The following is a 15120-nucleotide window of genomic DNA, read 5'->3' as shown; positions in this document are numbered from 1 at the left end:
GACTCCAAAACATACTGGGACACAACACTATACAAGACATCAGACAAATGCCATTTGCATACAAACCAATATGTTTAGCCAGGCAGATGGGCAACAGAGAAAGCCCAGACATGAGAATGACATGTATAAGTCAATGTTTAAATCTTTCAAAATTAAATCAGACGTCTCAAAACACATAAATTATACCTTTACAAAACACAACATTTTAAAGGGGACAGTTTAGCAATACCTTGTTGGAAAACAATCCCAAGGTACAAATGACAGCGTTCAATCTAGTAACTAGACAGAAGACAGGTTAATACAATGTATTTAATAATAAACTTCACAATTTAGAAAATTTGGTATTAGCATGTCTCAGTATTGAATGCTTCAGCAACTGGGTCAAGTTTCAAACAAAGGGGGGTATGTGTTTCATGTGCTAATGCAGAAGATTGCAAACCTTGTCACCTACACATAAATACAGCATGCATTTAGTGGCCCTTAGAAACAACTTTCCAGACTTACCAAGCTTTGAAAATAAAGGATGCCAAAGTTCTACAGAAAGTTATGATACAGCTACTTACCCACAGGATTTAAACATAGCACACATAGTAGGCTTGATTCAGACTTAGCTGCACATACACCCCACTGAAATTAACAGCACAAATAAAGTCATGCCTTTGTTCCATTGATTTCAAAGTGCAACAAAGTCTGGATCCAATAGATAAATTTCTCTTTCTCTGGTGGCAGCTGTAAAATGTAGCCCATCAGCTATTCTCAAGACTAGATGATCAGCTACATCAGCCAGTCGCAGCTAGAAAAACCCACAAGTGACCAAGTCAAAACTATCATTCCGTAATATAATAGTGTGCCAATAGAGCAGAATCTGTAGTCAGGAAGTGCCATAGGTCAGTGGTAAAAAGCACATTGCTTGCATGCGGAATGTCCATGTTCTGCCACTCAGTGCGGACAACACTGAGGAAGAGGGACCAACACCCAACGTGTTAAAACAAGTAGGGTGGTAGGAATTAAGTATAGATCCATAACCTGCCCATTTGTTATCACTGTTGAATATTTCACCTCTAATTCCTTTTCCCATCTTACTCAATCACCCCTCTCTAATAACAATCTCAGCTGATGAGTGCTGACAGGGCTTTTTTTTAGCCAAAACATGAGTGCACTGAGAGCTATCAGTGGGTTCATGGGGCCCCCCAAAACTTGCAGTAATTGAAAAAATATTTTTTGTGGGGGAAATCCACATGAGGACGCAGCATGCTCAGTAGTCACAGAACGCTGAGTGCTTGTTAGGATAGGGGAGAACAAAGCCAGGGTGGCGGCAGAATGGAATACCCAGGAAGAGAACATGGCTGGTTGGAATACTTGTGAGTAATCCACACTGGAATAGTTTGCTGTAGGTCTCACTTCTTCCTTCTAATTGAGAACTCAGGTGGTTGAATGCTTTATCATTTAGGAAGAGAAACAGAGCCATACATAGACAGGGGGGTGGTTTTTACAGGAAACTTTCTAGGTGTGCAGAAATATACATACTTGGAAATGAAAGGGTTATTTATTTTAAAGCTACTTTGACAAGAACCTGTCACCTTACAGAATGCTAGTGGCAGATGAGTATATTGAGGGGGGCTCTAAATAAAGTGTTAGGCAGACTGTGGAAGTCTACAAATTAAATATATGGTCAAAAGTAATTGGAACAAAAATTTCATGTCATTGAAAAAAGGAAAAAAATTAGGGCGAGTGGAAAATGGACTTGCTAAGCCCCTGACATCTTACACTGCATATTCCAGAAAATAGGGAATGGGACTGGTTTGGGGAGCTGCATAAGCAAAAACAATTACACAACTCAGAATAGGAAAATGGTATTGTATTGTACTCAAGATGTATGGCTGGAAAATTACCGTATTTTTCGCTCTATAACACGCACATAGTTTTTAGAGGAGGAAAATCCGTAGGCATGCCACCCGTAGGCATTCCCTCCATAACACGCACAGACATTTCCCCTTACTTTTTAGGAGGAAAAAACTGAGTGTTATGGTGCAAAAAATACGGTAATTACATCAATGAAGGTATAGAAACAAAAAACCAAGTAATATAAATCAGAAGATGGCACAACTGTAGACAAAGATCCACTCTGAACCGCCAACTCTGCAGGAGTTGATCACTCATATAATGAACAATTGATAAAACAATTCTCAACTGAAAAATACGAAGCAGTCAAAACACTTCTTTGTCTACTAGTGTGCAGTCTTCTGATTTATTTATTTTTGTATCTTCAATGATGTAGCTACATTAGATAGATGGATGATAGATAGATAGACCGACCATGTTTATACTCTGGGTCTTGCAATTGTTCTTGCTTTGGCTTCTAAGGACCTTCATTTTTATTGTTCTTTATCTAGGGGAGGTACATGCCATGAAGCCAACCCCCAGGAAAGTAAATGAGCACCTTTTACCCTTTCCAGACTGGTAACAGGTAAACTCAATTTTTTGTGGATGCATGGACTAACAGGTTTCTGTTGGGCTACAAACAATACACCCAACCCCCCCCCCCAGGCAAGGTCTGGATTTATTCTCACAAATGCTAAGCAGTAAGGACCACATTTCGCCAGATCAAATTTAACACCTTGCACATACAGACAACACAAAGTGTAGCTTGGCTTGCAATACCAGAAAGGTTAGCAGCTAAGAGTTAGATATGACATCCAAATGACTAGCTGCTGCTAAATATGATGCAGCGCATTTGGAAGAGACAGAACTGCCAGGCAAGTTGATATACTGGGGCTGTGTGCATTCTATGATCAGATTGCGCAAGTACAAAATCATCTAGCATGGAATTCAGCATCCTGAAAATCTCAGCTCTTGATAGGCTACAAAGTATGAGCGGCATGTCTGTCAGTGATGCAAATTACATGTTTTCTCATAATTCCCATGGGATTATGCCCCCACTTGAAGGTTGGTAGTGAAGGTTTTGCAGATAATGCATATGTTTGATGCCTGGTGAAGTCTCATGAGATTTCAAGTGATACAGGAGAGGGCTTCAAAATAAGCAAATATGTAAATTTTAATTGCAAGGCAGGATACAGGATGTTGACAATTCTTGGCACACAGTTCTGATTTTCAACCACAGTATATACACAGCCCCATGTTTGCCTGCATAGAACCATTCCAGCAAAAGCACCCATGTGGCAAGTTAAGCACACTGTGTTTTGAAATATGAAATAATGTACAGTATTCTACTTATTTTATCACCATAATATAGTTGTTGATAGGCTAGCCTTCTAACTCTTGTCAAGTCTTGCTCAACAATACAGTTTGATTCTAATTTAATAATAAGCTACAACTAGCCCTGTCAATAGTTCTTAAACTGTGAATGTTGAGAAAGTACCAGGGGCTGATTCTTCAATGAAAGTAACCTATTAATGCTCTCCTTTAGCAATTTGGATGGAATTTATGAGGAGAGAAATGGAAAATGCACAAGGCAGCTAGTTTTTGGTTCAGTTAAAGGTTTCTGTTTATTGCAAGTGTGATTAGCCTTTCCTAACTTAATATCATTCACCCTCATCATTCTAGACTGATGTTTCCCAAAGAGAACAGAAATAAGAAATGAAATATAGATCAGAATAAGTTACTGATTAATGAATTCTGTGTTAAAAATACATTTGACCTTTTCTCATTCCTTTGTCCCACATGCCCTAGAATGGCATTTGGCCAGGGGCACTGGGGAGGATGCAAAATGGTGGTCAGTCTGTCAACATGGCCATTGCTGTTGCCACTTTTGTAGCAGCAAGCAGGGGAGGCGGGACTCAGAGAAAAAGAAACTATGCTACAGCCACTGCTGGCACAAGGAAGTGCTGAAGAATTTCTTCTCCCAATGAAGGAGTTTGGTGAAATGGTCCCCTCCCCTCTTTAATCATACAAGGACAGTCAATTTGGAGGACATGGCCCAAGATATATGAACATATGCCAACCATTGAGAGGTTTATATTAGGAAGGACCTTAAAAGAATCACAAAATTGTAGAGTTGGAAGGGACCCCAAGAGTCATCTAGTCCAATTCCCTGCAATGCAGGAATGATGCTTTCTGTAATTTGTAGGCAGGATATCCAAAGCTAGACTTATGGTTAGTTTTAGATAGGGATACAAAGTGTGCTTGCACTTCCTAAATTAATAGGTACTCACTTTTTCCTGAAGTTATATAGCACAGTGGCTAACCTACAGTCCTCCAGATGTTATTGGACTACAACTCCCATCAGTCCCAGCCACCAGGAACAACGATGGGATGGGAACTGTAGTCCAACAACTTCCAGAAGGCTACAGGTTAGCCACCAGTAGGAAACAACTTCATTACAACTAATGATAATCTAAAGGTTTTAGAGCAAAGCTGCCCTGATAAAGGTTTACCTTCCTCTTTTTCTCCCACACTTCCAGTGTGATCCTCTGTCCCGTAGCTTAATTTAAATAGGTTTCACTGGAGCCTAGTTTATACCGAATAAGGGACTCCCCCATGTACTTATCCAACTGAATGGCAGTCTAAAAAAAATGCAACACTTAAACTGAAAAACAAATATATGTTTCTTATTTTGCTTTTTGCAGCCATCTACTGTTTCAGGAAAAAACAAAAAGCATTGCTCACTGAAAAATAATGGTTAGAACTACATTTATGCCAGTTCACAAAAAATGAATTTAGGGGGTAATATCAATCTCTGATGTCCTGCTCGAGCAATGAGCTTTGTGCAAATGGAACTTAACTCTTGCTCTCCCCACACATTCTCAAAATCTGCTTCAAAAGGTGTGGGGAACTCTCTGGCACAGATGGGGGGTGGGTTTCAGGCAGAGGAAAAAAAACAATTGTTTCACATCCACTGGTATGACATTTACCTAATCCAGAGAAATAACACTTGTCTAGTTGAGAATGTTGTGGTTAATTGTTTAGTGGCACCCAATTCTTATATGGGGAAACGTTTGCAAGGAAGAAAGTCTGAAGTAAGCAGGTACTGAAAAGCAGAGTATAGTTATCATCCAAGTTACACAGGCGCACAAAAAAAGCTACAAATGTTACCCATGAAAGAATGCACCACAAACATCAGCATTTATTCATTTTTTAACGTTTTAGCAAAAATGACAAAGTACCCAAGCTCACTAGTTTTAACTTTTGTTAGCCTAGGCTTAAACATTACACATTTAGATGTCAAAACTGACTAAATTGCCAGCATTCATGCACAACTAGAAAACATCCTTAATTCGTTTAAACCAAAAATGCACCATCTGTAACATATTAACATTATTTCACTACTAAATATTGAAAGCTTGAAACTAAATCTGCCTCAGAAATGTTAAACTTCACAGTAGATTTAAACTACTAGTTGGCTCACATATCAAACAAACAAACAAAAAAATCAAAAAAAGCAGGATTCATGCTAATGTTAGTGTACAATTTTGCCCTAGCGCTAATGCAGGGTAATTGTCCACCTAGAATCAGGTTTAATAAAAAGCAAAGTGCATACAGAAATTTACAACAATTTTAAGGACAAAAAATGGTCCTATTCATGTGGTCCCAGCAAATAAACGCAAAAGTCTGACAGTATCATGAGCTCCGATGAGCCGTTTATAAATACTTTAGATTACGTACAGTATAATGAAAAGAGTTCGTTTGAAATCTTCAAAAAAATGTTCCTGTTAATCCTCAAAGGGTGCTTGTTATAGCTTAACATTTCTGTTAAATGCGTGCGTTGAATTACTTGTTATCCAAGCGTAGCAGCTGCTCCTTACCATTTACTGTTAAAGACTTTAACTGGCCATCTTCTTCAACTTCTACTCTCTCTTGTCCATTCTCAACAATTCTGCAGGATAAAAATCCATTTAATAGTCTTTTCTGAAGTGTTGTTTTTTTAAATAACAACCAGTTAGCACATGGATATCTTGTCCATAAAGTGATTACCACTGATTGGCATCAAATAGCAGCAGCTAAACTGGAAAGTTTCGTTTTATGCAAAAGCTTAGAACAATTCTGACTGCTTATGTAAACTGAACCCCTTATGAAACCCTGAGCCACCATTTTAGCACAATTCCAATTTCAGCCAGATCCGACATCACAATTTCACATATTTATCACATCTCTAATCCACTAGGATTGGACATTTGGCACCTCAATCACAGGAATATTCAACTTATTCAAATACCACTAACACCACACTCAAAACTTGGGAAAATCAGAGGCATCAACCTGAAAACAAATGTAATGTAAACAAAGTATATACACACTTTGAAGTTAATTCTGGCTAGTGAAAGCATTTGTTTCCTTCCTTGGGCAAGTAATAAAGAGAGAAGCAATATATTTTTATAATTCTACGTCTTAAAAAATCTATTGACTACAGAAAACCAGTTACATAACTAACCTACTGAAAAAATGTGAATTTAGATCACTGTACCTCTTTGTAGTAATTTTTCTGCCATTAACTATTTTAGTTGAAGTCGATACAGATTTGAAGCTGCCCATCCCGGTGCCACCAAACGATGTGGAGGAGAATGAAGTAAGGCCCCCATGTCCCAGAGAACCAAACGAAGTAAAACCTGGTAAGGGAATCAAAGTGTCAGAATGTACTTGAACCAAGGCAAAAAAAGGGGTACACCCCCCCCACACACCAAAGGACCAACAGTTTTTCACTCCTGCTTTTTCCACAGATTAATAAACTCAGTAAAATTCAGAACTGATTTGTCAGGCCACTATGTGTAACCATGTCTATTAACTTCATATACTAGTTTATATCCTGATTCCAGCAATTTTAAACAACCACCAGTCGCTTAAATTTAGCTGTAGCTTTTCCTCAGCTTTCGATGCTCCAACTCAAAATAAAGTTTGGGTCCTTGAGATTATATTCTAATATAATGATACTAAGAAATTACCGTATTTTTCGCCCTATAGGACGCACTTTTTCCCCTCCAAAAATGAAGGGGAAATTTGGGTGCGTCCTATGGGGCGAATGCAGGCTTTCACTGAAGCTTGGAGAGCGAGAAGGGTCGGTGCGCACGACCCCTCTTGCTCTCCAGGCTTCAGAAACACATCCGCAGCCTAGGCAGCCCTGCGGGAGTTCCCGCAGGGCTGTCTAGGCTGCGGATAGCAGCTTGCTTCCTGGAGCGCCGGGCGCGCTGAAAGCAGAGCGCCCGGCGCGTTGGGAACGCATCCGCAGCCTAGGCAGCCCTGCGGGGCTCCCTACGCTGCGGATAGCAGCCTGCTGCCTGGCGCGAGGGGCGCCCTGAAGCAGAGCGTCCCGCACGCTGGAGAGACATCCGCAGCGTGGGGAGCCCTGCGGGAGTTCCCCGCAGGGCCCCCCACGCTGCGGGTAGCAGCCTGCTGCGCGAGGGGCATCCTGAAGCAGAGCGCCCCTCGCGCCAGGCAGACATCCGCAGCGTGTTGGAGCCCTGCGGGAGTTCCCCACAGGGCTCCCCACGCTGCGGATAGCAGCCTGCCGCCCGGCGCAAGGGACACCTTGAAGCAGAGCACCCCGCACGCCGGACAGACATCGGCCAGCCCCACAAGCTCGGGGGACAGCAATGAGGCGCAGCGCCACCATCCCGATGTTCCTCGACCTGGTTCGGTTTCCCCGACCTGGTTTTGGGGGGGAAATAAAGGAAAATATTTTTACCTTTATTTCCCCCCCAAAAAAAACTACGTGCGTCCTATGGGACGAAAAATACGGTACATTAACAGTAAACCACATGATGTCTTGCTTGTGAAAGTTAAAATTATGTGATTCACTGTTTTAAGCCTATGCTGCAAGCCTTTTGAAGAGATGAAGACAGCATAATGACACATTTCCTAAAAGCTAGCTGGAATCCAAACTGTAATTTTATTTTTATGATGTAAACCACCCTGTGCTCTTCAGAGGAAGGGTGGTATATTATTAGTATTAGTATTACTAATAATAGTTTACCCAATGTCACATGGAAAATCACTTTTGAAACTGATGAACTTTCCAGAAAACAAACTACAGGCAAGTTCAAATTCAAGAATTATGTGCATCTAAAATTGCTCTGGATTCAGCACTGTTTCCTTTCAGTTGTAGCTCAGGTGAAGGGAATCTGTGGTGCTCCAGAGGTTGCTATACTACAACTCCCACCAGCCTTGGGCAAGCACAGCCAATTTTCAAGGATGAAGACTCCCAAATTTCCATGTCTTAACTAGCGGCTCATCGAACAATCCTACCATTTACAGTTTAAACTTCACTGTAACTGGGAAATTGTCTACATTCGCTGATTAAACTGAATTTAATTCACCTTACCCGTATCAAATGAAGAGAAACCACTCCCAAATGCAGGAAATCCACCAAAAGCGGAGAAAAAGGATCCACCACCTCTGTTCCTATTTCCACGTGGCCCTCGCCTATTGCCAAAGAAGTCATCAAAAGGATCTTCTGCAAATAAAAATAAAGTTTTAAAAATCATATACCAGTAAGCTTCAGTACTAAACACTCCAAGTAACGTACAAAATTAGTGACTTTTTAAGTATTAAAGACAACCAAGCCAGTGCTTGCTGTCTACTTGCAATATCACACACTTTCCATCTTTAACAAACATTAGTTCTCCAACTGCCAGATGCATGGAGCGGTCTCTGCTTTTCAGTGCAACCTTATGCATGTATACATAGAAGTATATCTCATTGTGTTCATGAAAGTCTGCACAGGCTTACAGCCTTTGTGATCTTTTTCTCCCTATCGGAAGGGATGCAGCTGATTTTGTGGAAAGGTTCAATATCACTGCAGGTAGTTCATTTTTAATTCATCATTGCCATTTAGTGAAATACATTATATATTCAAAATCCTGAAAGTATAACTACTAAATTCTGTTAAAAGAGATGAATCTGGTTTTCTAGATTCACTTTAACGAAATATCTTAAAAGCCTTCACAAAGACTACAGATCATAAAAATGTATTAGAAAACCCACAATGGATGTGCTTGAAGAAACCAAGCAAGAAAATTTCTGGCAATGTGAAGTTAAAGTAGTTGGCATTTTGAAAGCTCAATGGTGATTTTATATGTTGCATTATCTCTTTTAAAATTGAGGGCTAGTCTTTCCTCTCTGAAACCACATCTATTGTAGAAGCCATGTCTTCCCGAAATAAACTTAAATGGTCCATTATATCTGCTTGTGAGCGTATATGAAATCCTTGAGTACTACCTGAATGCTAAAGTTATACTCCAAACACTTTACCATAGTCGGTACAAGTAAGTTGTATCAATATGCATGAAGTGTTTGAAGATGCATTAAGCAGACATATGAACTATGAACATACTAGGAATGACAAACATGAATTGATTATATACTGCTGTAACTTTTTTATTAAAAAACAAAAACCATTTTAGTGACACATGCACCCATTTTGATAGGGGAAGTATTTTCATGAAACTTTTGTAAAGTAGTGTTTTGAAGCTTATGTGTATGCTATGCTAAGTGGCATTATTTACTTATTTCATTTATATATCGCTTTTCTGCCAAATAATCCAATGAAGCTTACCATTTTAAAATAATAAAACAAACAAATGGTGTAAATTATATGCTTGTAGGTACTTTGAGGTGTTTTTCTACAATCAAGTGGTATATAAATCTTGTTATGCAATAAATAAATAATTTGTAAAAAGTGAGTTTTCAGTCCTTGCAGATTTTTAAGAGGAACATATTATTATAAAATATGAACAAGGCCAAAGGGGGGGGGGACAGGTTAAGCAATGGAATTCAACAACTATATGAAGATGAATGGCTGAACATGGAAGGCTGGATCCAGACTACCTTAGCTGAATCAGAGTCCCACTGAAATTATGAAACATTAGGCAATGAGTTCAACAGGACTAACATGCAACCAACAATCTAGATCCTACCCAGAATGCATAGCATTTACATATGCACAACACCCAGGAACCTTTTGGCAGAGGAAAAAATCCGTGTGCCAAGTCAAAAGTACCCTGTGGCACAGGAGAAACTCGTTGCTTCCACGTGTATTATGTCACTCCAGTTAAAATGCAGTTTTCCGGTATCAGTAGCATCTCTTATTTTCCCAGCTTCAAAACTTATCTAAATCAAAGAGTGCCTGAGAAGAAGTTCCAAGCGGGATGCTTTATATCAGGGGCTATGATCTACTCACAGAATAAAAAACTGGAAGTGATCTACTGGGGGGGGGGGTGTACAGGTCAAAGTTGTTGTCTTCTGTTTTGGAGATTATGGAACAATGAAGGGCAGGCCGAGGCCCAATTTTGAGGAAAGGGAACCAGCGATCGACCTGGTGGACATCCCTGCATATATTATTGCCTGTTCACACATTATAAACGTAATGTATCTTACAAGGATACTTGTTTGAGCTCATATGAAGTGTAGTCAATGTTTGCAGGCATCATGAACATTCACTAGTCAGGGAGCCTAATGTGGCTGCAGCTGTGAAAACATGACAGCTTTGCTGACAGCATACAAAATAGGCCTTAGGGAGGCATTCCTGAAATTTGCAACTTGAAACATACTTACTAGGATTTAATTTATATACCTAGAATCAGATACATAATCTCATAGGCATCCAATTATTTGGGCTTAAGTGACATCATTTTACAGCATGGGGAACATGTGCTCCATCCCCTTCAGAAATAAGGGGAGCAAGATGGATGAAAACTTGAGACCATTATGCTTTTGGGGTGATATACGTTCAATACCATCTGTTTGTCCTGGGTGTATATTAAATTTTTGTTCAAGGCAGTTTTCTCTGGTAGCACTTTCTCTTCAACCTAATTTGACAATGGCAACAAAGCAAAAAACACTCTCTGATAGGTCACTCATTTCCCTACTTCCAAAATCATTCATCAGTTCAAAAGAGGAGGAAGAACACCTTGTTCATGAGTGAAAACCAGCCATACAAGATATGGAACATATCTAGAATTAGTTGTCAAATTAAGTGAATTTGTTTTTAATTACTCCTGTTATTACTGCCTCCCACGGGAGTAAAATCCATATAACTATCTGCTGTGAGGAAGAAGTACAGTACTTTCTTTCACTTGTCCTCAATCTTCGAATTTCAGATTCCTTGGACATCCATGATTTCTAGTGTGGTGAGGGAGAAAAAAATTCTCCTATTCACTTTCTTCATGCCAGGCATAATTTTATCAACTTCTATTGTGTCACCTCTTATTCACCTTTCTCTAAACTAAAAAGTCCCAAACACTGCAATCTTTCTTCACAGGGGAGTTGCCCAACCCCCTCAATCATTTTGGAGGCCCTTTCCCAACTTTACAGTGTCCTTTTTGAGGTGCAACAACCCAAACTGTAGTGTTTTCCAAATGCAGTTGCATCATAGATATGTATAATGGTTCTAGGTTTTCAACCACTGTTGTACTGTTGGTAAAACAATGGTGTCTGTTGCTGCTACACAATTCACTTGGTTGTTAATCACACTAATTAATCTGACCAACATCTTAACAGTACATCTGTAAATCAAACAAGCCCATCGCCTTCAAGCTCCCATACTGCTAATTCTTATCTTTGTAAATGTCCAAATTGAAAAATGGAGGTGAAAGCTGCAAAAAAAATCTCTTCTGCTGGAAAAGCCTGAGGCTAAGTCAACAGCAACATGGGCAAAAGAATTAACAGTGGCCTTCAGTTGCAACTGTTTAAGATTTTGCCCAGAATCTTGAATCCACTTAACTCTCAAATAATCCATATTGGGTGGTATTGTCCTACTTAACATAAATGCACTGAAGTTAATGGACACGACCAACTTAAGTTTAGTAATTTCAGTGGCTCTACTCTGAATAGGACTTATAACCCTTTAGGTTCAAAACTACCAAAATGTATTTGCAGGGCACTGCGGCTGGCTTAGAAAGACACAGAACCCTAAAGAGACCACGGCACCAGGTAAACCTAATCAAATTTCAAAGAAAACAATACAGTGGACCCTCCGGATATGAATTCCCATCATCCCTGACCACTGGTCCGGTTAGCTAGGGATGATGGGAATTGTAGTCCCAAACACCTGGAGGGTCGGAGTTTGCCTATGCCTGTTCTAGACCAACTAACTGCAATGGAGACGTAATTCCACATAGCACATATTTTTCCCTAGAGGATTTATTCTGGATAAATCAAGTTAAATATTTTCTTGTAAAGTTGTATGCATATGAAAATAAGGGTCAATGAAAAATGAGTTGGAGTAGCCCCCCGACCCTTTGACTGCAATTATATTAGGGGTATGCACATATATGAGTGTTTGTGCATACAGTGGTACCTCGGGTTAAGTACTTAATTTTTTCCGGAGGTCCGTACTTAACCTGAAACTGTTCTTAACCTGAAGCACCACTTTAGCTAATGAGGCCTCCTGCTGCCGCCGTGCCGTCAGAGCATAATTTCTGTTCTCATCCTGAAGCAAAGTTCTTAACCTGAAGCACTATTTCTGGATTAGCGGAGTCTGTACCACTGTACTGCTAAAAGGCATAGCACACGTCTATGTGCTATGTGCTATCATAATAAAGGGTAACAATGTTAGCAAAACTATCTCATACATGAAAACAAGCATTAGTGCTTTAGTAGGATGTTTCCCAAATGAGACAAAAAGCTTGGAAAGATTGTTCATGTATTAAAACTTGAGAACACATCCCTTTTCAGCTGAATGCACTATCAGGTAAGCCACTAATGCAACAGTCTAAATTATTCCTGCTAAAGTGATCTGACTCACTAGCAAACTATGAAGGTCACTTGTGTAAACATGAACAATATTATATTACTGCCCGCTATTATGCATCTAGATATAACCAAGTTTTCTTTCGCTTTTTTATTTTAAGTTACCTGGTCATTTGCTTAAAACACATTGTCACACACAACCCTATAGGATTATGAATGTAAAGTGGAAGGAGACCTGAAGCTACCCCTATTCTGTCCATATTAAAATTACTGTAGTTGGGTGAGACTCAAGCCTTCAATTCCTGAGGAACACCAAATTACCTTCTCTTACCATTCAGCAACACTGAGCTCTTGGGGGGGGAAAGTGTACTTCATCCCATTCAGTTCTAGCTCTGTATGCCTTTGCATCAACGTACTTAATTCACCAGGTATTCTTTTCCATTCAAGTTATTTGATCTCATCTGTCTACATGCCTAGCAGCTAGTGTGATAGTGCTCCAAATATCATACACATGATTTGTAGAAAAACTAAATTGTAGAGTAGAACAGAGTTTAAACCTTAACTTGCACATAATTTTAACCTTTGTTTTGTGCTTGTTTCTGTGAGACGCTCAAGTTACGCAGGTCAGCATGTCCTAAAATCCAAATCCAAAATAACTCTGATTTTGACATGTGTTGAGTGAAGTATCCCACTCTACAATGATAATCCATAATCTTAATGTGAAAACTTTTTGTAAACACTAAATATATGCAATGCAGAACTATGCTGTCACAACAAGGTGCTTAGGAAATTATTTGGGGATCTTTTATCTCTTTCCCTGTCCGCAGATCCCACCAACTGCAGATACCATGCAACTATATACCGAAGCAGGCAATACCTTATCTTAAGTGAGTTATCCATTTGCAAATCTCTCACTGTCCTTCCAGTAACAGTTAGTAGAGGAATAAGACAGTTTCCACTGAATGGGATGCACTGAATTGACAGATAACATGAAGATCACTGGCTTAGCTGATAGTAATCAGCATGTTTGTCCTTTTTAACCTCACCTACCACATGTTCACTTTGAGCCAACTTGTTTTATTTCTATGGCAATGCTTCTGAAAAGTTCACCTGTGTATGCTCTGTAATGCAGTAGGGCTAAAATGGACAGTGATTAAGGTGTGTGAGAGAAAGCAAATGCACAAATAATGCTTTGCATTGATATGGGCCTCACACAGTGTGAACAGGAGTGTGTGAATCTGAACTTGTGATAAGGTTGCTCTCTGTAGAGCATGGCATATGTACAAGGTTGGCACAACTTAAACATGACAGTAAACCCTCCAGGATAAAATTTGGTGACCCTGGAGCAAGCCTGATAGCAAGCCTCCTGAATGGCATTCAGACATATCTTGAGTTCACCCACATCTGACCTAAAGATTAACACATGCAAATGTAATTGCCAAGCACAGGATACTCAACTCCTCTATGGAAGCCATCTACACAATGGTAAGGTGATTTGAAGGCAGATAGCAGACAGATGGCCAGAGTCAGATAAATGGCTCACTATCAAAGTTGGTTAAACAAACAAGATGGCCAGTTTTCAGTCCTCTTCTGGCTAGGATGGGCAAGGTGAGAAATGGGCAGGAACTCTGAGGGAAAGACAGAAATTCCTTATCCCAAAGCCCCTCCTACTAGGAGACATTGGCTACCTGCTTAATTTGTAACTTTGCTGTCTTAAGCAGCATTTACTTACTCTGCCGCTCCTATGTCATATAATAAGTCAAACTTTCTTTATTCCTGTGTGAGAGTTTCTTGTGGGTATAAGGTTAAGTGTTAACACACATCCATAACAAGGGCTGCACACATGTGAATCCAGGCGCTTGTTACTACAGTATCAAGAAACTTCCATATCACAGAAAAGATACAATATTGATGTTTGGAGAAAGAATATGTGTTGACCACAAAAATGTGCTACTTTGTTTGCAACAGAAACATACTGGTGATCTGCTTAATAAGGCAACAAAATAGATTAATTAGGTGTCAAGTGTATAGAGAACTCTCCCCACCAAACCCCAACTGTGTAGAAAGATACTCTTCAATATGGTTAGAGCTATTTTGTCCCCAAAGGAAACAAGCCTTGCAATTAAACCAAGGTAGCTGAAAATCTGCTCATCTGTTAACACCCCTTCAGTACAATTATGAAATACTTGTAAAACCAAGCAGGAGCAATTTCAGCAACCATTTTGAAGGGGATACAATTTGATTACAACTTCTTTGATTTGAACACATATTTATATACAAGCCCTCAGACTGCTTGAATGAGACCACCACAAAGTAATTTCATTCATTAATGTTGATCTATTTGCGCCGCTCTATTAACATCTCAAAGGAAAAATAATTAATTTTACAGTACTTCAACACAGAAGGCCAATTCGTTATTAAGGCTAACGGATATTGTTCTACACTGCTTTGAAGGGGTCCCCAAACAGAGGCACTTCTAGA

At 39.7% G+C, this 15120-nt stretch overlaps 2 protein-coding genes across 4 annotated transcripts in view; one reads left to right on the top strand and one right to left on the bottom strand.

The window, feature by feature from the left end:
* Positions 1 to 15120, top strand: part of LMBR1 (limb development membrane protein 1) — a 327116-nt gene that overhangs the window by 57040 nt on the left and 254956 nt on the right. The window lies entirely within an intron of this gene.
* The window catches only part of DNAJB6 (DnaJ heat shock protein family (Hsp40) member B6), a 61508-nt gene that overhangs the window by 28479 nt on the left and 17909 nt on the right, over positions 1 to 15120 (bottom strand). For 2 of the 3 annotated variants that reach the window (XM_083467206.1, XM_083467207.1), the window contains exons 6-8: positions 8273 to 8404; positions 6422 to 6563; positions 5763 to 5833 (exon numbers count right to left, since the gene is read on the bottom strand). In XM_083467206.1, coding sequence (XP_083323332.1) covers positions 5763 to 5833; positions 6422 to 6563; positions 8273 to 8404 — 345 coding nt within the window. Of the gene's footprint in view, positions 1 to 5063; positions 5834 to 6421; positions 6564 to 8272; positions 8405 to 15120 lie in introns of those variants that run through there. The other variant, XM_083467208.1, reaches the window with a different exon arrangement.

Source organism: Podarcis liolepis (genome assembly GCF_965112155.1).
Source record: "Podarcis liolepis genome assembly, chromosome: 12".
Classification (NCBI taxonomy): domain Eukaryota; kingdom Metazoa; phylum Chordata; class Lepidosauria; order Squamata; family Lacertidae; genus Podarcis; species Podarcis liolepis.
Note: the sequence above shows the minus strand (reverse complement) of the source record. Positions and strands in the feature narration are given on the sequence as shown.